The following is a 26,002-nucleotide window of genomic DNA, read 5'->3' on the forward strand; positions in this document are numbered from 1 at the left end:
TTCTCTCCATAAAAGTGAAGTATTGGTTTTATTCTAGCATTTCAAGCATGTAAATGCTGTTGGGTGGCAAATATGTGGCCAATCAAAATTATGGTGTGAGCACATGATTGTCACGGTAAAGTAACACTCTTCTTTTTTTTGTCCTTTACTGCAATGATAATTTTTATCTTATGGTCATCTCATGTTCAGGTCTCTCATATTTCTGCATTACAGAAATTGTTCCGCTAAGGGTGCCTGAGATAACGCGACGACTCTGTATTTCATTTGCTTCACTGTTGTTCATGAAAGATTGTTTCTTCCATGTCCCTAAATCTACAAACATCTATGATGAATATGTATGAGAAACTTTCTGTGAACACCTTGATTGTGTTGCGTGGCAGAAGAGTTCCATGCTTCCCGCTGGGCACTGCAGCACATGCAGCTCATGGTGGTGCTATTTGCACCCAGTGTAACATCTTGGTCTCTGGGTGCTAATCAGTCCCACAGCAACGTTCCTTTGTGCAGCCAGAGCATCTAGCTACAGCCAGTCATTTCCCTTTCTCTCATTTCCTAATGACCTTTCAACATCACTGTCCTCACTTGCTAACTGCAGTTGTCCCCTGATCCCCACTCCCGTGGGCTGCTGCAGACTGAGCCTGGGAAGGAAAGGCAGAAGGAAGAAATGGAGCCGGAGGAGAGCACATAACAACAGAGCATAAGGAGGGAGCACTGTATCTAGGAATGAGAGTGGTATGTTGTAAGAAAGTGAAAGAGGTGGGGAGGAAATCACAGCTGTAAGGCTTTCAACATGTGTTTTAAATGAACAGGGGAGGATAAATATAAATTGTATTCTTAAATAGGTAGTTAAGCAAATCAGCTGCAATGCTGTAGTTCCCCTAAACCCCAGCAGCAGGTCAGCTGAGTTTGCACAGCCATGATACCTGCACTCCTGCAGTTCAGAAAGAGGCGGTGGTTTACTCACGCTTTCAGAGTTTTGTCATCATTGKTGTGATAGCTTGTGCGTGTCAGACTTGTGGTCTCTGTGAATGCTATTTGTTTATTTTATATTTGGCATTTGCTGCTGTGTTCAGAAGGACTTCAAATGTCTATAACTGTAACAAGAGCTCATAGCCCTTTGTGATCAATCCCCACAAGCAACCGTAAATCTGCTGTCTTTGCATTTTGTCAGGATCTGCCCTCGTGAACATTAGTGGGGTCACACACAAGAAACAGGACTGTACCAACTGATTTTGAATTGTTTATACGTTGGCTCCATAGCAGCGCTTAATCGTAGGCAAATTTGAAGTCTCCCAGTGAAAAATGAGTTGTGTGACTGCTGCTGGCTCATGGGAAGGGAAGCAAAAAAGAGGGCACTGAAGCAGCAGCATTTGGAGGATCTGCTAACACCACACACATTTTCTCATCTGTGTGCTAAGATGCTGTGCCACGCCATTGTGTTTTTAGAACAGAACAGTGCTGCTTTTCCAGTAATTTTAAACCAGGTTTAAAAATAAGGAAATAAAGAAAATATGCCTCATTCAATACCTTAAACTTAATTCATGGCTGGGTGAGTTTCAGCCCAACTCACAAAAAGGTTCTCATTTACTGTTCCCAGAGATAACAAGTCTCCTGAATGCATTCGTAGCCTTTGGAAAGCCTTAAATCCACAAGTGCAATCCAGGCAAGATCTTGTGGTTTGGCAACTATGTCTGTGCCTCTCTGACTTCCCTGTGATTATAGGGGCACTAATTATTTTTATATGTAGACCTGGCCAGAAAAAGAAAAGACTACAAAACAATTTTATTTGTTTCTGTTGTTCTGTTTTGCCAGTTTGCCAAAATCCCAATGTTGTGCAGAGATGGTGGAGTTACAGTGACATTTGGGTGGAATGTGGGCAGGAGTCCAGTAGCACTTCATTTGCCAAGCAGGTTTGTGCTAGGGATCGGCCAGCTTCCCTGTGAGCTCGTTCTCCCAAATCCCTGGCAGCCGCCTGGTTGAGCTGCGTTAGAGGCAGTGATCTGGGGTTTCTGGGATAGGCTCTTTGGAACCCAGACCTGTCCTCCTTCTTGTAGAGACTGTGCAAATATCTGAGGGGAAAAGGGGGATTTTCCAACTCAGAGCAACCCTGAGTATGAAATAACAAAATCCCCCACAAAACCAAATGGCTTTTCACTGCTCAGCTCTTACCAGCATTGTGAACGAGCAGAACTTGCCGCATATGCCGGTCATTGTGTTCCTAAGGGTTGGCAGTCATACTCCCTGTCAGGACATCTGTCTGTCCTCCTGTCCCTCTGTCTCTTCATTGCCACTCTGCCTTTTAAACCTTCTTACCTATGTGTACCCTGTTGAGGAAAGGAGTTTGCTGTGATTGATGTGATTGCTACTAATTTTGTGGAAACTGGGTCTGACAGGAAGAGTATGGGGTGAGCTCAACATGCATATGCTCTTTATTGCCTGCTGACTAGTCTGCACGTACAGGCAGTCAATCAGTATATTCACAACCTATACTGCTGTTTTTGTCAGCTGCAAGTTATGGGATATGAGAAGGCCTTGAGGGTTCTGTAGGAGACACGTGAATATAGGGTTATTGCAATAGGAAATCCATCACAAAATTTGCAAAAAGCCTGTATTTCTCCACTGTGCTTCTCCTAAACAGCTTGTGTTGTTGTTATTTGTGTCATTTCCACCTGGAAGAACAGCAGTGCTACAGATATCTACACTTTTCTTCTTACTGACTTATAGTCTAAAGAGGCACAAACGTCAGCATCCAGGGAAGGCAAATATTAATTAACAATCATTTGAAGACATTTCTTTTTTTATTTTAGAGTCTCCTGAAATTGGACCATCAGTTGTAGTTCACACAAGTGTGACATTTGGACATGATCACCTGGAATCAGAGCCTGACGAGGTACAGCAGTTAATTCTCAATCACCTGGAAAGCATTGTGCCATCTCTGCCTAAACCAACCAGCATCAAATGTCAGAAATGGAGATACTCTCAGGTAATCCATAATAGGATCAGTCAGCTGAGAGATGCTGCCTGGATAATGCCAGGCTACAGATTTAGTCTCTAACAAGAAACAGGACAACCCAGTGGTTTCATCCTCAGAGAAAAAGAGGGAAGGAGATAGTTGTTCAGTATCTGTAACATATTCCTCCATGTAGCCATGAGCAGCATCCAAACCTGGCCAGCTGCAGCAAGGTCATTTCTAGTAATCTTTTTATATAGTGGTCCTTGCTCAGTGGTAARTTATGCAGTGCCCTTATAAGTAGGAACAGCAGCAGTGTACAGGAAGGAAGTAAATCCCACATACTTCAGTGGGATGTTTTTTGGTATTTAAAAATATGACTCAATCTGTCTCTTCTGCATCCGAAAGTATGTGATATTATTAGCAAAATTCCCACCCTACCACAGAGTAGCAGAGTGCTTGTGTTCAGATGTACTAATTGTTATTATTTGATTTGGCCAAGTTCAATTTAACAGTATGTTACGTGAAAAATATTTTAAAGTAAACTACCTAAGGGTAATAATAGCAAAATGTGTATATTTTACAGACTTCTCCTAAAAATCTAAGGAAATTGTTGGCAATTTCCTAAAGTACTGGAGTATAGCTACATATTTACCCAAAGCCTCTTAAGCTGAATTACATTGGTGAAATTGAATGTGGAAGCTGATGCAAAATATTTACTTAAAGCAGTCCCCTTAAAATTTTTCCTTTTCTGAAGTCTGGAAAAGTTATTGTGGATGGCTAGTTGTAAAGTTTGCTCATACTGCTGATCTGCATCCAATTTAAGAACTTGGCCTTGTTAGCACAAAGTTTATTTTAGCATGAATTAGATATTGGTAGCTTGAAAATCACTTTCCAGTGCATAGTATTTGTAATTGGTTGTCATATAAAAATGATCTTGACGTATGTTTTAGATACCTCAAAAATAAAATGGTGGTATGTTTTATATGTTCCTCTCTATCAGTTCTGGTGTTTTTTGTCAGTAATAATATCTCTGTATAGAATTGTCACTATTAATTCTTCCTTTTATGATACTGACTTCTATTCTGTATTGTCTGTTACCTTTCTGCTTCAAACTGCAAGTGGTCATGAGAGGTGCAAGCTGTACAGAGCAGAAGAATTTGATCAGTCCCCAAAAGGAAGACACTTGGTTAACCAGCTCCCAAAACAAAGTGAGAAATATTTTTTAACAAAATTAATGCACCCTTGATGCTGCTGCTACTACATAGCTCTGTCATAAAATTCGGCTATTTTGTTTATTGCTACTAGCATTAATATGTCCTTTCCCTGAAATATCTTAATTTTAGCATAGTGATAAAAGTGACATGTAAGCATGGCCTATTCTGGTTTATTTCACCATGAAAACGTGGATAAAGGAAAAGACAAGAAAGGAAGTTAATTTTTTACTACTGAATAAAAAAGTCTCAACTGCAGTCTACCAAACAGTTACGTTTTTTTAATTCTAGCAAAATCAATTTTTCTTGATGGCCAGAAAAGATTTATTGTAGACTTACAATAGTCTATATCTTTTAAAGATAGTTGGAACAGGGACTATAGGAATGAATTTTATTTTCTATAACTGTTTAAAATTTGTAATCTCTCTAGATCATTATAGATCTATCCTCTTTCCCCTATTGAAAAATTACATTCATGCATAATACTACTACTCTGTTATTTTCTCGAACACAAAACCACTGTACAATTTACAGCTCTTACCACTTCCTTCGCCTGTCATTCAGTGGACAGCCCTTCTCTGTGTTGCCTGCTGTCTACCATGCTGCTGCTAAATAAAATAACTGATTTCAGCAGCTGCTTGTGTTTTATGGCTGTGTCCCAGGCAAAATTATCACCAGTCTTTAACTCAGTGAATGAATGTGGATACGTCTTAGGCTGCAAGTAAACTGGTGTAGGTCAGATCAGTTATCTCGATAAAGCAATCTCTTTTGCCAGGTGGGCATCCTATAAAATAATCACTAGCTAAATTATTATCTGGGACAGAGCTCCCTCTTTCCCTTAAAGCCATCTTTACTTTCAATTACAATAAGCTGTTGCCACAGAAGCAAAGGGAACTGATAAGATGGATGCATCTTTCCCCTGACTCCTTTAGACAGGATTTATCCTGCTTGTTAATTAAATCCGGCTGCAATGTCCTTCATATGGCCAAACACAATCCTGGGATTAAAATGCAGACATTACAATTATCCATGGCGGATGAGGGATTAGGACTTCCAAACTTCTACTGACACTACTTAGCAGCACAGCTGCAGTTCTGTATCCTCTGCTTTAATTATGATAAGACACTATTAGCATTCAGAGGTAGCAGCTTCCCAACCTATCATGTCTGACAGTCAATTTATATATGGGGAAGAGAGATTGGGAAAACACAGAATCATAGAAATATTGATGGAAAGGGACTTCTTCAGCTCTCTAGACCAACTGCTTGCTCAAAGCAGAGCTATTGCCAACACTAGATGAGCTCAAGTGATGCCTTTGTCTAGCTGAGTCCTGAAATCTTCCAGGGATGGAGATCCAACAGGCTGTGCCATATGGCTGAAGGTAATTTGGACTGTATTTTGGATCACAGCTTTAAAAGAACAGGTAGGAGGAACAGGATAATGCCTTTTACCAGTCACCGTATGTAGAGTGAAGACCTTTACTATATTATACACACAGTAGCGCCACGCAGGTAGAGCAATGTAGGCTCAGATGTGAATGTATTGCTATTGTGATCAGTATGACAAATCAGAAACTCTTGTAAAGAGAACATAGAATAAGCATAAGGTACTCAAGAATGAAGGACATTGTTGCCTTATTCTGCTTAACCTTTCTTCATTTTTTATGCCTAGTGACCTTGATCTATTAGAAAAATTTAGGAAGAAATTAACTGCTGACCTAAAATGAGTCAGAGAAACAAGATCTCTGGCAGGTTTTACAGTAAATCACTAGGCTGTTCCATTCAGTAAATGACAGAGAATGTATTACAACTTGCTACAGATTTATTTCAGATGATTGCCTCTTTTAAAGAAGAAGCTAACATTCTGGTAACATAAAATATAGCCAGTAACATAAATGTAGATGTTTTGCAGCTGATCTGTACTTGAAAATGCCAAGTAATGGCATGGCAGCAGCCAAGAAAAATATTTTTAAAATGAATACCATGCATATTTTGAGATTGAAATCAAATATTTATCAAAGGAACCTTAATCAGACCTTGTCCGCATGCTATTTACAGAAAGAAAGTGTCGATTGTATCTCTAGCAGTGTCTAAAAGACTATTCTGCTATTCAAATAGAAAAGGAGGCCAGAGTGGTAGAGCTGGAGACAGGATGGATTGTATCAAGAGTGTGCATTGCACAGCAGTGAGGAGCATGGGCAAGTCATCATGACAGTTATTCCCTTGAAGTCTGCCTCACTTCCCCATTCACCTGATCAAACTGATCATGTTGCAGGCTCTATCGGAAATGACAGTTTCTCTTTCCTTCTTCTGTTGGTGCCATCCTATCCATTAGCTCTAAGAAAAGCCAACAGAGGGTGAGTACGGGAGAAAAAGGGATACAGAGCCAGAACATACAAGGCTCTGTTGGGTCCTCTAGGATTCAGTAGTGCTGACCTGCTGACCCTAATGTCAGCATACACAGAAGTCATGGYGTCACAGTGATCATAAATAAATAAAAGAGAGCACCCAGGATTAAATTGAAAATCCAATGACTTTTCTCTGTTGCAGTGGTGACTCTTATAGAACCACAAGAATTAGCCCAGCTGCTTATGATCCATCCCTTGGCCTGATTTCCAGCACAGTAGTGCTGGTGCAGGGTTCCTCTGCCCACTTTTTTGAGTTCGGAGACAGAAGACTTGGTTTGTTTGGATTAAGTACCTTTTTCTTTCTTCTACAGTTCTATCATTTATTGAAGTGTTTTATAAATGTTTACACAGTTTCCCACAGCTGTAGTCTCAGATGATGAAGATGTACAAGGCCTTACTTAGTTCAGCTTGAGAGAAAGCGGATAAAGCCAACACCTATGAAAATAGGGTAGCTGAATGCCTCAGAATTTCTGTTTACTTAGAGTATTGATCGTGTGTGTGCTACCAACAATTCAGGTCATGAGGTTTGTGGGTCAAGATCTTGATCAAGAGTGGAATGAATGGCTTAGTAAGTCTGAGGTAACCATTGAAGACTGAAAGAGGTGCTATTATTCCTTTGCTGCAATAGCTTTGTTGATATTTAATATATTTTCATGTCCCATTTCACGGAGTTCATCACTTGAAATTCCTAATTTTTTGGCACATTTCATGGAGAGGGGAATGTGAAACCAAAGAAATCATTTTCATTCAATGTCTCTTGAGTTGCATCAGCAAATATGAACTGCACCTGCCGGGGAGGACCTCAGACCTGGAAGAGTGAGAGAAAAAGCATTTGTGTACTTAGGACATGGTACTCGAGAGGCGAGGCTATTCACTGTAGACTATAGGTAATGGAAACTGAGCACCTATCTGCAGGGCGCGCAAAGTTTCTGTGATATTGCCCAGTATTTCTGGGCAACACAAGTCAGTGTTTCTGCTGTTGCAAATATCTTTGGAAGCCTGAAGTGTTGACTGCATTAGAGGCTTTTTTCTTCGTTGCCCTCTTGATGCAATGCTGCATCTCATTGAACAGTTAAATATCTGAAGTTTATGCAAGCCCACCTTTGTCAGTCAGAGATCATGTATCTTCAAACCTCTGGCCTAGAGTTCTGTAAGCCTCACCTTTCCATGGACTATGTTCATTTCTACAGAAACTGACAGGGAGTAAGACCTGGGTGGCCTACAAAGTTTTTAAGTTTCCAGATACAGAAAAGCTTCATTCTAGTTACTTAAACTTGGAGGATAAGTAATTGATTGTGGTACTTTGATCATTAATGCTAGAACCTAAGATTTGGGTTAGAGGGTGCTTCATATGAAGGCATGTTTGTCAGTGATACAGCTTTTTCTGGCATGGAATTCAATAAATACTTACTTTTTTCTTTTTCCTGTATGTTTTTCTTTTTCAGGTTACAAAGGCTGTACCCAATTGTCCAGGACAGATGATTCTTCATACTCAACCTCTCCTAATTTGTGGGGGTGATGGATTTACTCATTCCAATTTTGATGGCTGTATAGATTCTGCTGTGAGCCTTGTGGAGGCTATAAAGTCTCATGTATAGCAGATGACTTTGAAATTGCTATAAATAGTCTAGATTTATGATGAATTTTACTATGTTAGATTGCATTCTAGTTCAGTGTTAACATCACTGGCATCTATTTTGCAAAAATAAATAAAGGAAGATCTGTTGAAGTGTTGCAACAATTACTGGGATGGAATTGAACTGAATTTTCCATGATTTGTCATTTGAGTGGTTACTTTGTTAGAAAGGAACCTTTTTTGTAAGCTTTCTTCTTACCCATGGCACTCTCTAACTTCAGCAAGTGTTACAAGCTCTGAGGGATATTGTATGCTTCTTAAAAAAACACCATTTGCTTCCTTGCTGCCTCTTCAAATGTTTGCATTTGAACCAGTAAATGTTCAGTCCTTGGTCTTTGCTCAAAGCTCTTACTAACATCAGCAGGAGTTCTGATTCTAGTAGTTTCAGCAAGGAAGTCTAAGTCTGCATGAGAAATACTAATGGTTAGGTCCAGCATTTGGCGCTTGCATCTGTGCCTTAATTGTCTGAACCACTGAGCTCCAGCAGTCTTGCTGGATCTGCCAGTGCTTTTACAGACTATGAAAATGATGTCAAGGAGAACAGCTTGACTTGAGGCAGCACAAAAGCCCTTGAAGCTATAGAAAGCTAATCTTTCACTGATTATTTGAAATCCTGGAAGTGACGGAAGAAGCATACGTAATTGATCCCAGCGCTGTCATAGATATACATGGTAATTTCTTCCAATGCAGATCAGAAGTGGTCATGTTTATTGTTGTGACTATGATGAATCAGTCATGGGACACACCTTTCTATGTTTCTGAAGTTAAACGGCCTGCTTAAGGTCTAGCTGTGCCTCCATGCATGGGCAACATTTAGGTGAGGGTTAGCAGTTCTCTGCCACCCAGCTATTTTAGCCTATAGTTTCCTGGAACGTTGGTTGCAGATTGCTGATGGTGTCCAGCTGTTTGCATGATGAAAGTGCTCTGTAATGTGCTGTAGGTAATTTTTCCTTCTCTTTATTTCTTCCATGCTACATTTCCTGCTAATCAAGTAAGACAGGCTTTGAGTGCAAAATATGCTCCAAGAGCTCATGTCAAGAGCGTCATGATAGAAGTTAAAATGATGTAGCAGTGAAACATGGTACCTGTCTTGGGTGCAGTCCAAGCAACATTAGCCCAGCTGCACTCATGAAAGAATTGAAAAAAGTTGAAGAAGAACATGTACATGTTTCTAGAACTCTCTTAACAATAGGGCTGCTCTCCTCAGGTGGTCTCTAGAATAGACTTTTGCATCTGGGCTGTAACATGAGTTTGACATAGTAAAGTGTGTTGACCAAGAAAATAAATGCCCTTAAAATAGCTCAGTATTTGCCAGGAAAGGAAAGTCTCTAGTGCATCATGTCTCTCTTGATCCAGGGTCCCCTGACCAAGAAGCATCCTGGTGACTGAAGAATCAGGATAGCAGCAGCAAATGCGGAAGATGACTTAGGTGCTTTAATGATTGGCAAATGCAAAGAAAAAGTATAGAAAATAATTTTTCTATGTCTTATCATAGTACATGGCAGTGTATTAATAAGAAAGCTGTGCTGAAATTTCAGACTTAGAAACTCATTTAATGTTAACAGTTGCTTTGAACGTGAGGTGAGTTCTAGACAGCTATATACTTCTAGATAACTATATACTTGATTTTGGCAGTACAGCTGTAGAGGTACAGTGATATGTCCAGGGAAGTATATAAATACACATGTGTGTGAACTAATTTGATTTGAAGTCCTAAAAAAAAATAAGAAACAAGTGTAATTGTCTTTAAAATACTACTAGTCAGAGCTTTGAGTATTTATAAGCTTCTGAACTGTGAAGTCCATTTTGAAATTGGTTAGAAATTAACCAAGAAACCATTTATTGATTCTAAATTTGACTTTAATTTGCCCTTCCTCTTTAATTACTCGTAGCAAGTATAGCAAGTTAGATACCTCTCTGTACCACAGCACTGGAAATAACAAAATACTATTCTCAACAGACAAAATTTTATCTATGTATCCATTAAACAGGTATAATTCAGTCTCTTAAGCCCCTGGATTTCACAAAAATCTGACATCCAATATTCACAGCAACTGAATGGTGTAGTTTACTGCTTTTTATGACCATTTCTTATACAGTATTTTAAGTGACACTAAAAACTTTAAAACTTAAATAAGATTTAAAACAGTCTTTGAAAGATATTTCATGCTACCATCTGTTTTTACTAACTTTTTGTTCTTTCCCTCAAATTATTCATGTTTAAAACTRAATGTTACCAATTTGTCCATAATAATCCACTCCAAATCCTATGGTTTCCTTCACTTCATGGTGTTTAGGAACAGGAAAGATTGGTGGGCATGTATGTGCACACATCTTTTACAAAGACAACTGAGCACGTATCTTCCAAGGATCAAGGTAACCAAGAAAAGCCACATGGTTAGGGAATAAGTCTAATCTGGTGAGGAATTTAGTACTGGCTTGGTTTAGTGTGAGCTCAAAAGTAAGCAGAGTCCAAGCTTGCCAATACTGTTCTATGTTGCAGTGTTGGAAAAGCTTAATCAATGAACTGCCTTCTGGCTTATCCTCCTGCAGATAGCAAACAGAAGCAACCAAGCCACGTTTTGTTATATTTGCTCCTCAGCTACTGCTATGGCCTAGACAGCCTGGAGGAACTGGTTCTCAAAGAAGTAACAGTTCTGCTGTAATGCTGAGSTACACAAGAGGATTTCCTTGGATCAGTGAACACTCGATAAAGTCCCACAGGCTTCCATGGTCAGGGGCCCAGCTGGGAGAGTTGTACTGCAAGGGTATCATGGCTGGRTTTCCTGCTGGATGATCAGTTTCTCTAGAAGGTGCTGCCATAACAATCAGATCAGCCATTGCTGCTTACTGGCCACTGCTACTGTTATCTGCGTGACCCATGGTGATGGTTTCTGGGGACCCATCCCAACCATCTCCCTTCATCCAAACTCTGCCTGGAGTTTTTCTCGGTGCACGATGAAGGATAAGGGAAAGAAGTCAGTCCTTTCCCTGCACAAGCAGGCTGTGATTTTAGGGGATTTTCTCCAGACTGGCTGCTCTTCACCTCTACAGCTTCTTTTCCCCAGGCTGCTCTGCCTCTGTGCTGCAGTTTATCAGGGAAGAGAGCTCACATTTTACACAGAGGACAGTTGCTGCTACATTAAGCTGTCCTGGMAATTAAACAGCAGCCAGGCGACTTTGCAGCAAAAATATCCCAAGATGGCAGTGCCTAAGGACTGGTTGGCAGTATCACAGCAACAGGCTCAGGAAAAAAATCCTGTAACTGCAGATAGCCAGCAGGTTATATAGAGCCCAATGCCTTGGTGAAGATAGCTGTAACATCACATTTTGATTTCAAAGAATAGGGCTTAATAAGATACTTGGGGAGAAGGAGTATTTTAGCAAGAGAAGTTGATAAACTTCAATATATCTTTTTAAAAACATGAGACCAGTAGCCTTTCCTAAAAGCTGGACTTTACTGCAGAGCACAACAGCCACCAGTTTAGTGATATTTCACAGAATCACAGAATGGTTGAGATTGGAAGGAACCTCTGGAGATCATCTAGTCCAACTCCCCCTGCTCTAGCAGGGTCACCTAGAGCATGTTAGACAGGATTGTGTTAGGGCGAGTTTTGAATATCTCCAGAGAAGGAGACTCCACAACCTCTCTGGGCAACGTATTCTAGTGTGTTATCCTTAGACCCTCCTGTGTACATCCAGTGGCTTTTGAATTTGCAGTAATCTACAAAATATATGAAAGTGACACCACATTGAAATAATTTGTTGACTGGAAGCCTCTGACCTATCTCCTGCTGTATAATCACAGGCATGCAAATACTTGTACGAGATGTATACATGACAATGSCATTAGAGGAAGCTTCCTTCCCTTCCCCTGCTTTTTATGCCTTTGGGGCTGACATCTGTAGATGGCTTCCAGTGGAGATGTTCATATCTCTGTGCAACCTAGGGTTGTCATCAGTGACGTGGAGTCTAGTTGGAGGCCTGTGGCTAGTGGAGTTCGCCAGAGCTCAGTACTGGGTCTCATGCTGTTCAATTTATTCATCAGTGACCTGGACTAAGGGTCCGGGAAGTTTGCTGATGACACCAAGCTGGAGGAGTGGCTGATACACCTGAGGGCTATGCTGCCTATGATCCTTTATTCATTTCACAGCACTTTTACACCATCCCAGTAATCTGCAATCGGGGCAAGATGCTGGAAATGGGTAGAAAACAGGCATGGTTGGTTCCTCGCCTACAGGGCCCTGTCAGAGACTTACAGATCTCCTCAGCTGTTCAGCACCAAACAGCATTTCCAGAGCGATCTGAGAGTGACCGTGGCTCTGACCAAGAATACTTGCACCACCGAGGCTCCCTGATGTCAGAAGGTTGTGTTGGCTCTGCCTTGGTGCTGGTGGCATGAAGGCAATGGCACTGACACTGCACCACATGTGGTTGATTATTTCTTGGGAGAGCCGTGTGTGGATGCACATGGCAGTTCAAAGAAGCAAGAATGGGCTGCAAATGTAACTAACAGCAGTCTGCATGGTACAGCAACTTGGCTTTCTCAAATGCATTTGATTTAGGACCATATGACATTTGTGATGCAAAAATTTCATTGTATGGTATTAATGGAGCAAATGTTAGGCGAATCACATCAGGCTTAACCACAGGTCTCAAAAGGTTTCTGTTGGCAGGAGATGTCAAGGTACAGCTGACATCCCCCCTGCCCCCATCTATGATTCTGCTGTTTGGCCAGTCATGTAAAACCTTTCCTGGTAGAATATACCACTGATGCAAGCCTTTAATGGAACAGTAACTAACAAGAAAGAATTGCTGCTAGACAGAGGTCTAAAGGTAGTTAAATGTTAAGAATCATAGACTGGTAAGGTTGGAAGGGACCTCTGGAGATCATTTAATCCAACCCTCAGCATAGCCCCGTACAGGGATTGAACCCATGACCTTGGCATTAGCAGCACCATGCTCTAACCAACTGAGCTAAACCATAAGAGATCAACAAAATGCATTTAATGTAACTGAACGTAATATGAAAAAGCAGTGACTTCACTAGACACACAGCAGAATGCCAGGTGTCAGCCCTGCAGAAATAAACAAAGTGATATTTGATGAGTAGAAGTTAATACAATTGTGAATTGAAAGGTTTTGAGCATTTATGGCCTGATCTTTGCTTGTGACAAGGAAGACAATATTGTATCATAGAATTAGTAAGGTTGGAAGGGACCTCTCAAGATCATCTAGTCCAACCTCCCTGCTCAGCACGGTCACCTCGAGCATGTTAGGCAGGGTTGCATCCAGGCAGGCCTTGAAGATCTCCAGAGAAGGAGACTGCACAACCTCTCTGGGCAACCTGTTCCAGTGCTCCATCACTCTCACAGTGAAGAAATTCCCCCTCACATTCAGGCAGAACTTGCTGTGCTTCAATTTCTGTCCTTTGCCTCTTGTCGTGTCACATGGGTCAACTGAAAAGAGTTTGTCCCCATCTCCTTAAGTAGTAGTTACCTGAGAGCTGAAATGTTCTAATTTAATTGAAGTCTTTAGGCATTAGCTGTAGTTTACAACATATAGGAGATAAGACACAGCAATCACCCCTGTCTGAGAACAAGGAGATACAGGTTGTAAGCAGTCTGCCAGTTGATCAAAAATTATGTCCATCCAGGCAAAAGCTCAGGAAATCAGCTGGACAAGTCTCTTCTGCTTTTTGGATACAGTGACCTCTGAAACATTACCATTGGTTTCCCACCTTGTGTGGGGAAGTCARTATTTTTGTCTCATGCTCTCATCTAGAAAATGCAGTATCACTCTAAAGAGTCTAAACTGCCCAGTGTCTGGAACCTGCTGGGTTCACCCCAAGAGGCACATGTCCGTAAATATGGAGAGTTCAAGTCCTCTGGGATCCATACTGAGATGAAACAGAGAAAAGGGGGCTTTGTAAAGATTAGTAAAGATATGACCCCAACCTGTCCTCCCCTTCCAGTACATCTTCATCAGCCAGGTTTCCATCAGTGTAAGTTTAACTGATAAAAGGAGGACGTTGAAAACTAATCAAAAACATAATCTCCTGCTAAAGTCTTATGACAAGATTTGCAGTTACTTTCAGTTATTGAATTTTAGTTAATATTTTTTTTCATTTGTGAGCTGCAGGTAATTATTATTCTCTTACTCAATGAGTAACGAACACTACAAAGGAAATATGAATATTTTTGTCCGTATTTCTACTCTATCTTAACAAAACAAGTAGATTTTGTTTAAATCACCTTAGTCTGGAAAGAAACTATAGGAAAGAACATTCTGATGAACTATCATGGAATTGGGAATGTGGGGAAAAAATCAGTCTTTGAGAGTCATCGTGATTCAAATTTGATCAGGATTCTGGCCTTAAAATCTCTGAACCTGTGATTTCTTCATTATCAGATATTTTGAGATCTAAAAACAACCAAAGCTGTAAGACTGCTGAAAGGATAGGTCAGAGGCATCTCCACTTACTATCTATCATTTGTGGTATTCAAGTCTTCTGATAAAAGAAATCTCTACCACAATTAAAGAAAGCATCATTACTCTTTGGCTTGGAACACTCCTATTTATCAGGTTGTCAAAAGAATAAGGCAGAGCTGCAGCTAGAGATATCTTATTTTCTGTTTTCTGCCTGTCACATAGTTTTGAATTAGTCTTTATTTGTATTTTCAGTGGTTTGGCTCTCTTCCATTCAAGACTGAATGGGGAGGGGTAGAGGAAAATGTAAACTTTAGTGTGCTTTAATGCAAACCCATCTTTATTTGAAGGAATAGAACATAAGAATGTTTAAATAATGCAGTCACAGCAGTGTTGCTTGGAAGGACCTCAAGTGGTCCCTATTCCAACTTCTGCTCATAGCAGGAATCATCAGCACTGGTCAGGGTGGCTGTGGTTTGCCCCTGCTGAGTCCTGAAACTCCCCAGGATGGAGATCTCCCACCTCCCTGGATACAGAGCTGATCCCCCTCCAGGGGAAGGAGTGTTTGCTCACATCCAGCCTGAACCCCCAAGCTGCAATCTGTGTGCATTAGCAGGGTCCTTGAAGAGCGAGAGTCCAGGTCATGGCACATGGTGAGAAACTGTGGCCAATCCTATATGCCTCTTCCCAGCTGAAGGCCTGTTCCTGCTCCTTCACTATCTACTGTGTCCAGTGAACGTGTCCCAGTGACATATTTGCCATGGGGAGGAATCCCTTCCCAACTACCCTTCACACCAGGGCTGCATCTGCCCCTATGCTGAACTGCAAAGTGAACATCTTGTTATGTTCAGCATGTTGACATGCTGTTGCTTGGGATAACTCACCTGCAAGCCTCTTGTAGATGATGCTCTGTTTAATGCAATTCCTAGGAATTTAGCCCTCTTCTAAAAAGAGCTACAAAGAGACCACTGGTGCCCAGYTTCTCAGCTTCCATTGATTCAAGGGCTATAATGTCTGTAAAGATCTGGACCAGAGTTTTGTGGAATTTAATTTTTAAAGGGTAACTGAAGATGGAGGATCTTTCTCTCCTGAAAACAGATAGTAGATTTCCATAGCCCTGAGCTGTAAAACATTCCTGCAGCCAAAGCCAGAGGAACAAGATCTGGTTTACAGAAACCGCGATTTACTGCTCTTGGGATATCCCAACATCACCATTTTGACATTTGGATCTTCTGGAGGGCATGTACGGACTGTGGTGCGCAGGTGCCAGCTGGATGCAACTCAGTTTATACATTCTGATATAGATAGATATAGATAATGTAGATCTAGATGTATGTATACAGTCAAAGCCAGGCTCAGGCTGCAGGCACTCTGGAGGTCTCCAGTCCATCCCAGCTTACAGCAGGGCCAACATCGTGGCTGAGCAGGTTGCTCATGGCTGTGTCCAGATGAGTCATATGAGGAAAGGCTGTGAGAGCTGGGACTATTCAGCCTGGAGAAGAGAAGGCTGAGAGGGAATCTTATCAACACACATAAATATCCAAAGGGAGGGTATAAAGAGGATGGGGCCCAAGACAAGAGGCAACAGGCACAAACAGAAACTCCGGAAAGTTTCATCTGAACATGAGGGAAAACTTTCCGATGAGGGAAACAGAGCACAGGAACAGGTTGCCCAGAGAGGTTGTGGAATCTCCTTCCTTGGAGACATTCAAAAGCCATCTGGACACAATCAGGTGCAACATGCTCTAGGTGACCCTACATGAACAGGGGAGTGGGACTGAATGATCTGCAGAAGTCCTTCAACCTCAACCATTCTACAATTCTGTGAGTCTAGAAAATCAYGAAGCACAGAGATCCCCCACCACTCAGGGCACCACTTCCGTGGGAAATAGAGGAAYAGGGGAATAGACAGGCCCAAAGACCTGTCTTGCAAGATGATGGTAGTTTAATCACAGGGAGACACAAGTGTAGGAAATGCCTCTATCAGCTTCTTTATTTCTCAGAATGAGATATACTCTAAAATGAATTCAGCTTTCCAGTTCCTCCTCACTCCCACTCTCCATCATGAATGCATTTCATTGAACCACAGAATGTTTGAGGTTGGAAGGGACCTCTGGAGATCATCTACTCCAACCGCCCAGCTCAAGTAGTCACCTAAAACAGGCTGCCCAAGACTGTGTCTACTAACAACTTTCAGTATCTCCAAGGAAGGAGACTCCGCAAGCTCTCTGTTCCGGTGCACAGTCACCCTCACAGGAAATAAGTTTTTTTCTTCTATAGTCAAATAGGAGGGAGCTTCCTGTGTTTCAGTTTGTTCCCATTGCCGCTCATCCTGTTGCTGGGCACCACTGAAAAGAGCTTAACTCCATTTCTTTACACTTGTCCCTCAGATATTTATACACACCAATAAAATCTTTCTGAGCCTTCTCTTCTTTAAGTTTCTCTTCTTTAAACAACTCTCTCTCAGCCTTTCCTCATATGACAGAAATGCCACTCCCTTAATCGTCTTAGTAGTTCTCCACTGGACTTGCTCCAGTAACATCTCTCTTGTACTGGGAGCCTGGAACTGGAGAGAGCACTCCAGATGTGGCCTCACCAGGGCTGAGCAGAGGGGATGGAGCACATCTCTTGACCTGCTGGCAATGCTCTTCCTCATGCTGCCCTGAATATCATTGACCTTCTTGGCCACAAAGGCACATCGCTGGCTCATGGTCAACTTGTTGTCCACCAGGACTCCCAGGTCCTTCTCTGCAGGGGTTCTTTCCAAAAGGTAGGCCCTCAGCCTCCTTTGGTGAATGGTGTTATTCCTCCCCAGGTGCACAACACYAAAATTCTCCTTGTTGGACTTCATAAGGTTTCTCTCCKCCCATCTCTCCAGCCTCTCAAGGGCCCTCTGAATGGCAGCACAGCCGTCAGGTGTATCAGTCATTCCTCCCMGTTTTGCATCATCAGCATACTTGTTGCAGGTGCACTCTGTCCCATCATCTGGCTGCACTGATGAACARGTTGAACAGTTTGGGAGCCAGTGTTGACTCCTGGGGGACACCACTGGTTGTGGGCCTCCGACTACACTTTGTACCACTCATCACAACCCTCTGAGCTCTGCCGGTCAGCCAATTCTCAATCCACCTCACTGTCCACTCATCTATCCTGCACTTACAGTGTCAAAAGCCTTCCTGAAGTCAAGGTAGGCAACGTCCCCTGCTCTCCCCTCATCTGCCCAGGCAGACATTCCATCGTAGAAGGCTACTGGGTTGGTTAAGCATGATTTCCCCTTGGTGAATCCATGCTGACTACTCCTGATCATCTTCTTATCCTTCACATGCTTAGAGATGGCATCTAGGATGAGCTACTCCATCACCTTTCCAGGGATCAAGGTGAGACTGAGTGGCCTGTAGTTCCCCAGGTCATCCTTCTTGCCCTTTTTGAAGACTGGAGTGACATCAGCCTTCTTCCAGTCCTCAGGCACCTCTCCTGTTCTCCATGTTCTTTCCAAGATGATTGAGAGTGGCCTAGCAATGACTTCTGTCATCTCCCTCAGCACTTGTGAGTGCATCCCATCGCTGACGCTCTTCCATCAAGGAAAAGTCTTCCTTTCTCCACACTTTTCCCAAGTCGCTGGGTCCTGGGATTCCTAAGGGCCAGTCTTACCATTAAAGACTGAGGCAAAAGAGGCATGCAGTACCTCACCCTTTTCTGTGTCCTTTGTCACCAAGCCCTATCCCATTCAGCAGCAAGCCCACATTTCCCCTACCCTAGTCTTCCTTTTGATATTGATTTCTTCTTGATCAAAGAAAAAACATTGCACTGGTACAGTACAGTACCTGATTGAAAACACACATCACTGAACAGYGGCACCAAAACCACATGTAATAATGACAGACGAGTTCCTGTTTGAAAAGTGCAAAGAAGAACATGCCTTTATGCAGCCCAGATTATACAGTTTTGTCTGGATCACTGCTCACAACCTCAGCTCAGAGTTAGCCTGTCTTGAGTGGGTGGTTAGAGTAGAGACCTTCCATCTATCCACAAGATTTCTTAGTCTATGAATAAATGGAGAGTTTGCCTGATTGCTCTGTGTTCCAGAATTCAATGTAATGAACTTCACATGGCTTTAAACTCAAATAATGAGCCATGGAGTTGGTAGTAGACCATTAGGAGACTGAAGCTGGGATTAAGTGTCCAAACACTCTCTGAGAGACGAGGACATTTTCTGAGCTGTTGAGTGAACGCTTTGAGCTGCTGTGCAGAGATTTCTGAGAGGTGAGAGCCGGTTTTGTCTCTAATCCAGGCTCTGACTCTGATGTGCTGTTCATAAGCTGCTTTGCGTGGCAGAGCTGAAACCTGAAATACCAGAGCCTTCTGCTGCTGTTCTGCCTGTATTGCTGCACAGTCTCTCTATTAGCCTTGTTGGGATTTTGCTTAATTCTCACATTTAGGTTGCACCTTCAGGATCAGCTGGTGATGATATAGCAGTAGTATTTTGAAATATGACCAGTGCTTGCAGTCACACTGGGAGAAACAGCTTTACAACCAAGTGAAGCAGGCCATACCAAAAAGGAAAGAGAGAGACCTCTATGAAAATGGACTAGGAGAGCACAGCATGCAGGACTAGAGATAAGGCACCTCTGAGGGCAATTGAAGATGAGATAATGTTTGGTTTATCCATCTCAGCTTTATTTTCAGAATGATCTGAGCAAAATTTCTCATCTGGAAACCAATAAATGGAACGAAGTGAGAAATACCCCCAGGAAGTTATTGATAGATTGGAAATGGGAAGATTTAGCATTCATAAAAGAGGGTACAGGACAGATTGCTGGTAAAAGCAGTTGCTACTGTCTTAGAAATTGTGGTGCTGCAACCCTTCAAGTTCCTCAAAAAGCCTCCAGTTCTGCCCCACTGCACAACACAGTTAAGCAATGTTATAACCCGGTGGTTTAGGCATCATGCTGGAGTGCTGGGAGTCCATCTCCTGCTCCAAGGAAGACATGCATTCACGGTCATCCAGCAGCCTCAGAAGGAGTCTCAACCCTGCTTATGCTGGTGACTCACCCTGCTGGATTCCAGCTAGGGCAAACAGGCAGATCTGCTGCTCTCACTGCCGCCCTGTGACGGAAGGCAGAGGCCACCGTTTCCTCCCACTGTCTGTCACATGTGCAGGTGAGCTGTGCTCCCCAGGTGCCCCCCTGCTTGGGAGATGCAGCCAGGGAAACGCCTTGATGGCAGTCCTGCTGGGGCTGGCAATGTGGCCCTCTCCAGCTATYCTGTACCAGCCAGCAGGATGTTCTGCCCATGTCAGGGATACAGGCAGCTGGGGACTTTGCCAACAGAAATGCAGCATCAAAGACACTTCAGTGCCACCTGGGCTGGGAGATCTGAGACATCCAGTCTCACCTGGACTGTCACAGAATGGGAAGCACCCCCAGCTTTTTTTTGCACTGAGCTTCACTGTAGCTTCGGCCCTTCTGTCTGATTGCTCTGAAAATCTGGACATGGGGTTTTGCATGTTTCCAGTGCAATCCGGGGGCGGCCAGGCGTCTCTGCTCATGGAATTAAACACACGAGCGTTTTCCTGCCCCACTTCTGAGAGCTGAAGTCACGAGGGTGAGCAGAAAGCTGAAGCTTCGTTCGAGCCAAGATMTGAAATGCAAAAGCAACTTCTTGTACAGGCACAGAGCATGTGTGTGCGTGTGTGCGCGCCTCTACTGTGGGAAAATGAGCCTATTCCCCGTCACCCCTGCCATCTGACCGCTCAGCTGATCACGAGAACATTGCGGTGAACCACAGCTCAGCTTGAAATTATCTTTTCAGCACACGGTTCCTGTCAAACTGAATGGCACCTCCTCCCTCACCTGTGCCCATGCTGAAACATCCTTCCTTTCTCAGCACTATCGCCTGCTCAGATCTCTCCCCGTGGAGATCACGCACTTCAAAATCTTTAAAGCAAAACACACCCTTCTGCAAGGACTGAGGTGTTGCAAGATGATGGGCCCACTGGCCTGAGTCAGTGCAGATCTGTGGGAACAGAGGTACACAGAAGGTGTATGAAGAGCCTTGGGTTAAAAAAAAATCAGCTATGTAATTTGAGTTTGATTTTTTTAAAAAAATTAAAAGTATACAAACACAAAGGCTCTTTCAAACCAAAAAATAATTGTCATAGCAGTTAGATTCACACGATCACAGCCAGGCTCAGGCTGGAGGCACTTCTGCACGGGGTGTCTCTGGTCTGACTCCAGCTCACAGCAGGGCCAATATCACAGCTAGAGCAGGTTGCTCAGGGCCATGTCCAGCTGAGTCTGGAGCAATCCGTGAAGATAGAGACCCCCCCCCCTCCAGCACCTATCCCAGGCAGCACCACTTGTGCGGCAGAGGGGGTGTGTTTCTTTAGGGCCAGACAGGATTTACCCCATTATAGCTCATGCTGGCATTTCTGGTGCTTTAGGTGTTTCCTTCTGAGCAGAGTCTGGCCCCTCTGTCTCTGTAACCCCTTTGGGCAGTGGAAGATGCAGCTGGATTSTCCTTTGCCTTCTTGTCTCCCGAGTGAACCAGCCCAGCTTCTCCAGCCTCTCGTCATGCCCTGGCCTCCAGGCCCACCACTGCTGTGGCCCTGCACTGGACTCGCTCCAGTCTGTGGATATCTGTCTTGTACTGGGAGCCTCAAATGGTTACAGTATCCAAATGTGGCGTCACCAGCGCCAAGCAGAAGGGAGTAATCCCTTCCCTCCACTTGCTGGCTGTGCTCATGTTTCTTCTCCAGTGTCACACTGTTAGCCTTCACTGAAGGACTGCCTCCACCATGTGAAGTGCCTGTGCTCTTGTTTCAGTGCATGGAAGTCATGCTCATGCTGGACACAGAGCTATGCACAGATCCRGCCATATGCTGCATTTTTCAGCCCAGCTTGAGGGGGGGAAAAAAAGAGTGCTGACCAGCAGTGCACTGCTCAGCACGGGAATATAGGTCACAGCCTCTTCCCAGACAGCTGCTTTTATTGCCCAGAGCAGAGGAAGGGGGAACAAGCCAATAGGCGAGGCGAGGCTCAGCATCTGTCCTTCACCATCCCCAGACAGTGCATACCGATTCCTGCTTAGCACCCAAAACCCTAGTGAAATGCAGCAGGCGAGCAGCAAAGCAGAACACAGGGGCCCATTTATTGGTGCTTCTATATTTGCATCAGCCACCAAATGAATGGTGAATGTTCATGTGGCCATTTCCCATCACAAGTTAAACTGAGCCACTGAAACACTCTTGATATCTTCCAGTAGATTTTTGTTTCCAGCTACTCACAAATGTATTGTATTAATACTTCTTGGCTGTGCACAATTACTACACTTTATAAGGAGATGGTGGAGCAGTTCTGGTCCAAAACATAGACTACCACCTCTTTCTGTTTTGGATTTGCTCTCTTTCTTTACACACCCAGGTTGTGCAATCCTACTTTTCATTTATTCAAAAGGCAGTTGTGGAGAATAGCTTGTGAACTGCAAACACAGTAGAATTGGAGCACTTAAAATAACACCTCTAGTATATCAAAACCCAGCATTTAAGCCAATGTTCTGACCCTTGCAGGTGTGACAAAGGCTTGCTGAACTCCTGGCATTTGCAGAACACAAGCAGCCTCTGCTGTGTGCTAACCCAGTTTTACTACTAACCCAGAGTTAGGAAGAYGAACAAGTTTCCCAAACATCACATGGTTAAATATGGTTTCTGGCTGGTTTTCCAGATAAAATGTCTTGTTACATTTGCACTCCCAGGACCGTGCACTGAAAGTAGGAAACGAAACAGCAAATGAAAGCAACCCATCTGGTCCCTATTCCTTTACAGCTCTGCAGACTCATAACGAGGAATTAACCCCCTTGTGTGCGACAGATGCTTGTGAGGCGAGTACAGCTGATTATAGGTCAACTCTCACCCTGTACTTTGCTCCTTGCATTTCCCTACTACATCAATAGGCACGTGTGCCGTTTATTGACCCACTTTTTGAGTGCCAACTGTCCACTGTCCCATTCTGAAATAAACCCAGCCTGACACCACCTCGGCACTGCCAAACTGACACAGCCAGCATCTGAGGTCTTTGCTGGCATCCCCAGCACCTTCTTGGGAGCATATGAGCTCACGCTCAGTTCCTTCTCTCTCTTACTGAGTCCCTTCTCATGGTCTGGAGACATAGCAAGGAACCAAGGAGGACTGCTGCTCCTGAGCAAAGGCTGGTGGGTGAAGGGGAGCACAGCTGAGTGAGGCATCCCTCCACAGCAAYGTGGGGATGTCACCATAACCATGTGCTGGATGTGTCCTCTCACAGCCCACTGCACACAAGGGAACTGCTCCTAGTTTACACTCCTGTAGCATGTCCTTCCGCACAGGGCGCAGATTTCTGCTGGGTCAAAGGCATATTGCTTAGTTTACCTTGGATGTACAGATCCAATAGATATAACCATGTTTTATTTAATGAAATAAATGATCTTCAGCAGGGAAAAGAGCCAGTAACAAGCAGATATAAGGTCTAATCACACATTTGCAGATCTGTTGGATCATTTTCCCACTGTAGACTGTGATCAGCATGTGCAAATGTGCTCTGGAGGAGCCTTTGATGCACTGGGCAGACTCAGAATGCATCAGTTGTCTTTCTTTCATGAAGCGGCCATTCAGCTCTCTCTGGAGCAAGGGTTTTCCCCTGCTGCCCTTGAAGAAAAGCGCTTGGTCCCATCACTACCCAATGCAGAGAGAGAAAAAAACAGACTGCATATAAAGCCCGTCACAAGCACTGCGAAGAGCCCAGAAATCCATGGACCTTTCMTGCTCTGCTCGTGAAGAAAAATGGGGAACAGAAAAACTTTGCAAACATTATGAAAACAACAAGAATAGTAAAAATGGAGGGGGCTGAGAGCAGAGATGACATCAGCCACCTGCAGCTGGAGAAATGCACTCCAGAGCAGGCTGTGCTGTTGCATTGTCAGAGAGCACCATGGAGTAGAGCTCTACGTTGGAAAGGGGCAATGGAAGAAGCATTACCACCTCCCTCCACCACGCTGCTCCTTGCGTACATTTGGACATATTGGCTTACTCCAGCAATCAAATAACCCTTTGGTACTCTTTACTCCTGGCAGTGGTGCACAAGCGATACAACTAYTGGAGTATGAGCTGGTCTCTGCTCTGGTTCTCACAGCATTTGTGAATGACTACACTGCAGTCACAGTACTGACTGCAGAGAGGTGGAGCTATAGCTCAATACTACCATTGAACTACTCTCCTGGAGACAAGAGCCCTTGTCACAAGCTGTCAGACCTCTTTGATGAGGAAAATAGAAATCAGTCTGCTTAGTGCTGCTGAGTAGATGAAGGCTACTAACCTCCGGCTTGCTGGAAGCAAGGCTGKGTTGGTTTCCATCTGGTCACCAGGAATGGCTCATGTATTCCCAGTCAGTCTCTGCTTGCAAGAAGGATTTTGCATCCCAGCAACCTATAGAAGCTGCTGGAAGATGTTCTGATGAACTGTGAGCATGAAAAAGCAGCTGGACTGATGTCTCCTGTGGCAAATTAGCAAGGACAGAGTTTAGAAGCAAAAGGCCTTTTTGTGTCTGAGATAATTTCAGCATGGGGAAGCATCTAGGATAAGATGAATTTAGAGGACCTCTTCCACCTAGAGTGGAGCTTTCCAAGGTCACTGCAATGGTTGGGCCAGAGGTCAGGGCAGGTACATCTTCCACTGCCCAAAGGGGTTACAGAAATCACAGGGCCAGACTCCGCTCACAGAGAGGCACAGTGAAAGCACTGGAAGTCCTGGCACACACTGCAGTATGAGAAATCCTTACCGGCCATAAGGAAACAGTCATTCCCTGTGACAGTGGTGCATYTCCAGGACTGTGCTCATCACAGTTTCTTAGCCATTCAGGATGATTTCAGCTGAGAGGCGGAAGATGTTTCCTTGGGAGTTATTCCTTTTTCCAGATTTTTCAGAATTTCCAGATTTTCCTACTGAGAATCCTACTTTGAAATTTCCTACTTTGAAACCTCTAGCAGATGACATATCCCCTGGCCTAACCCCTGAGAAGTTCAGACTAAGCAGCAGACTTCCACTTGACCCCTCCATGCAAATGCACCCTTGTGGACCCAGGGAATGCACACTACAGACAGTCTTGACAAACTTCTTATTTCTAACATTCTGAGCTGGGGTAAGTGTCTCTTTAGATGTGAATTTCTCCCAAAATTTTCCATTGATGCTAAATTCACAGGTAGGAATCACACTGAGTGAGTACCTGAGTTCCAGATGAAGATGTTTGATCAGGCAGGGAGGATTTCAGGAATAATCCGTGCTCCAGCCAAGTAACTGAGATGTGCAATCATGAACAGAAGGGGACACAATTTGCCCTTGTTGTTGTGGATAATGCATTGCTGTAACAGCCGTGGCTACAAGGGTAGGCTGCAACAGGAAACCAGACGGGCCTTTTCCTGCAGAGCCCATACTGGAGAGGAGTTGAACTTCTCTCTCCCAGACATCAGTGGGTTGCTGGAGCACGGTGGGGGGAAAAGTAGAACTGCAGGGTTCCTTATTGGGGCTCATTGCACACAGGCCCCAGTGGACCAGACTCACTTCTTGGGCAGAATTTGGTTATACAGAATTAGAGGGAATCACAGTCAGTCTCAGGCTGGAGGAACCCTGGGTGAAGGTGTTTGGTCCAACCCCAGCTCACAGCGGGGCCAATATCGCAGCTGCAGCAGGTTGGTCAGGGCCGTGTCCGTGTGAGTCTGTGCAATTCCAGAGGATGGAGAACCCCCACTGCTCATGATCCAATCCCAGACAATTATCACTTACATGAAGATCTACATCCTCTGCTGAGCCAAGCATTGGCCTCAGGAAAGGAAATCACTATTCTTTCACGTCCATGGACCCTTCAATGTAACTTTCCCATGCAGTGGCTCTTAAAAGCATCAATTTAATTGTGGGGGCAAGGCTTACTCTTTATTTTAAAAGTTTTAAGATCCTTACTGCACACTGTTCAGACCCTCCCTTAAAGACTTGCCAATGGATAGGTGTAAGAGAGAGAACAGAAGTCAAAAGGTTGAAAATCTGGCCCCACTAAAATCAGTGTTGCAAAGAGGAGATTGCATTCATATGGCATTGTGGCATGGTTCAGCAAGCAGCTCACACAGGTTTGGTGTGCTGCAGGAAGGTAGGACAAGGAGTTACATGGCTTGGCAACAGGTTTATCTGATGTGCAACACTGCTGGAAAAGTGAGTAAAACATTTTCAAGAGTCGTTGAGTTCTGCTTTTAAATGCAAATGTGTTCATCTGATTTTGGTCTTACAGAAATGTTTCTGTGGTTGAGCAAATAAATAGTACAGGTAAATAGCCACCATTTAAAGCAGATTT

At 43.6% G+C, this 26,002-nt stretch overlaps 1 protein-coding gene across 4 annotated transcripts in view; it reads left to right on the plus strand.

Annotated features, from left to right (window-relative positions):
- Positions 1-8,297, plus strand: part of RNLS (renalase, FAD dependent amine oxidase) — an 86,043-nt gene extending 77,746 nt beyond the window's left edge. For 3 of the 4 annotated variants that reach the window (XM_085306141.1, XM_085306140.1, XM_085306142.1), the window contains 2 exons: positions 2,805-2,980; positions 8,014-8,297. In XM_085306141.1, coding sequence (XP_085162267.1) covers positions 2,805-2,980; positions 8,014-8,166 — 329 coding nt within the window. In that variant the 3' untranslated portion in view covers positions 8,167-8,297. Of the gene's footprint in view, positions 1-2,804; positions 2,981-4,069; positions 4,159-8,013 lie in introns of all 4 variants that reach the window. The other variant, XR_014895979.1, reaches the window with a different exon arrangement.
- Positions 8,298-26,002: the final 17,705 nt, after the last annotated feature.

This window comes from Rhea americana, unplaced genomic scaffold, assembly GCF_003343005.1.
Source record: "Rhea americana isolate MKP2758 unplaced genomic scaffold, rheAme1 scaffold_233, whole genome shotgun sequence".
NCBI classification, from domain to species: Eukaryota; Metazoa; Chordata; class Aves; order Rheiformes; family Rheidae; genus Rhea; species Rhea americana.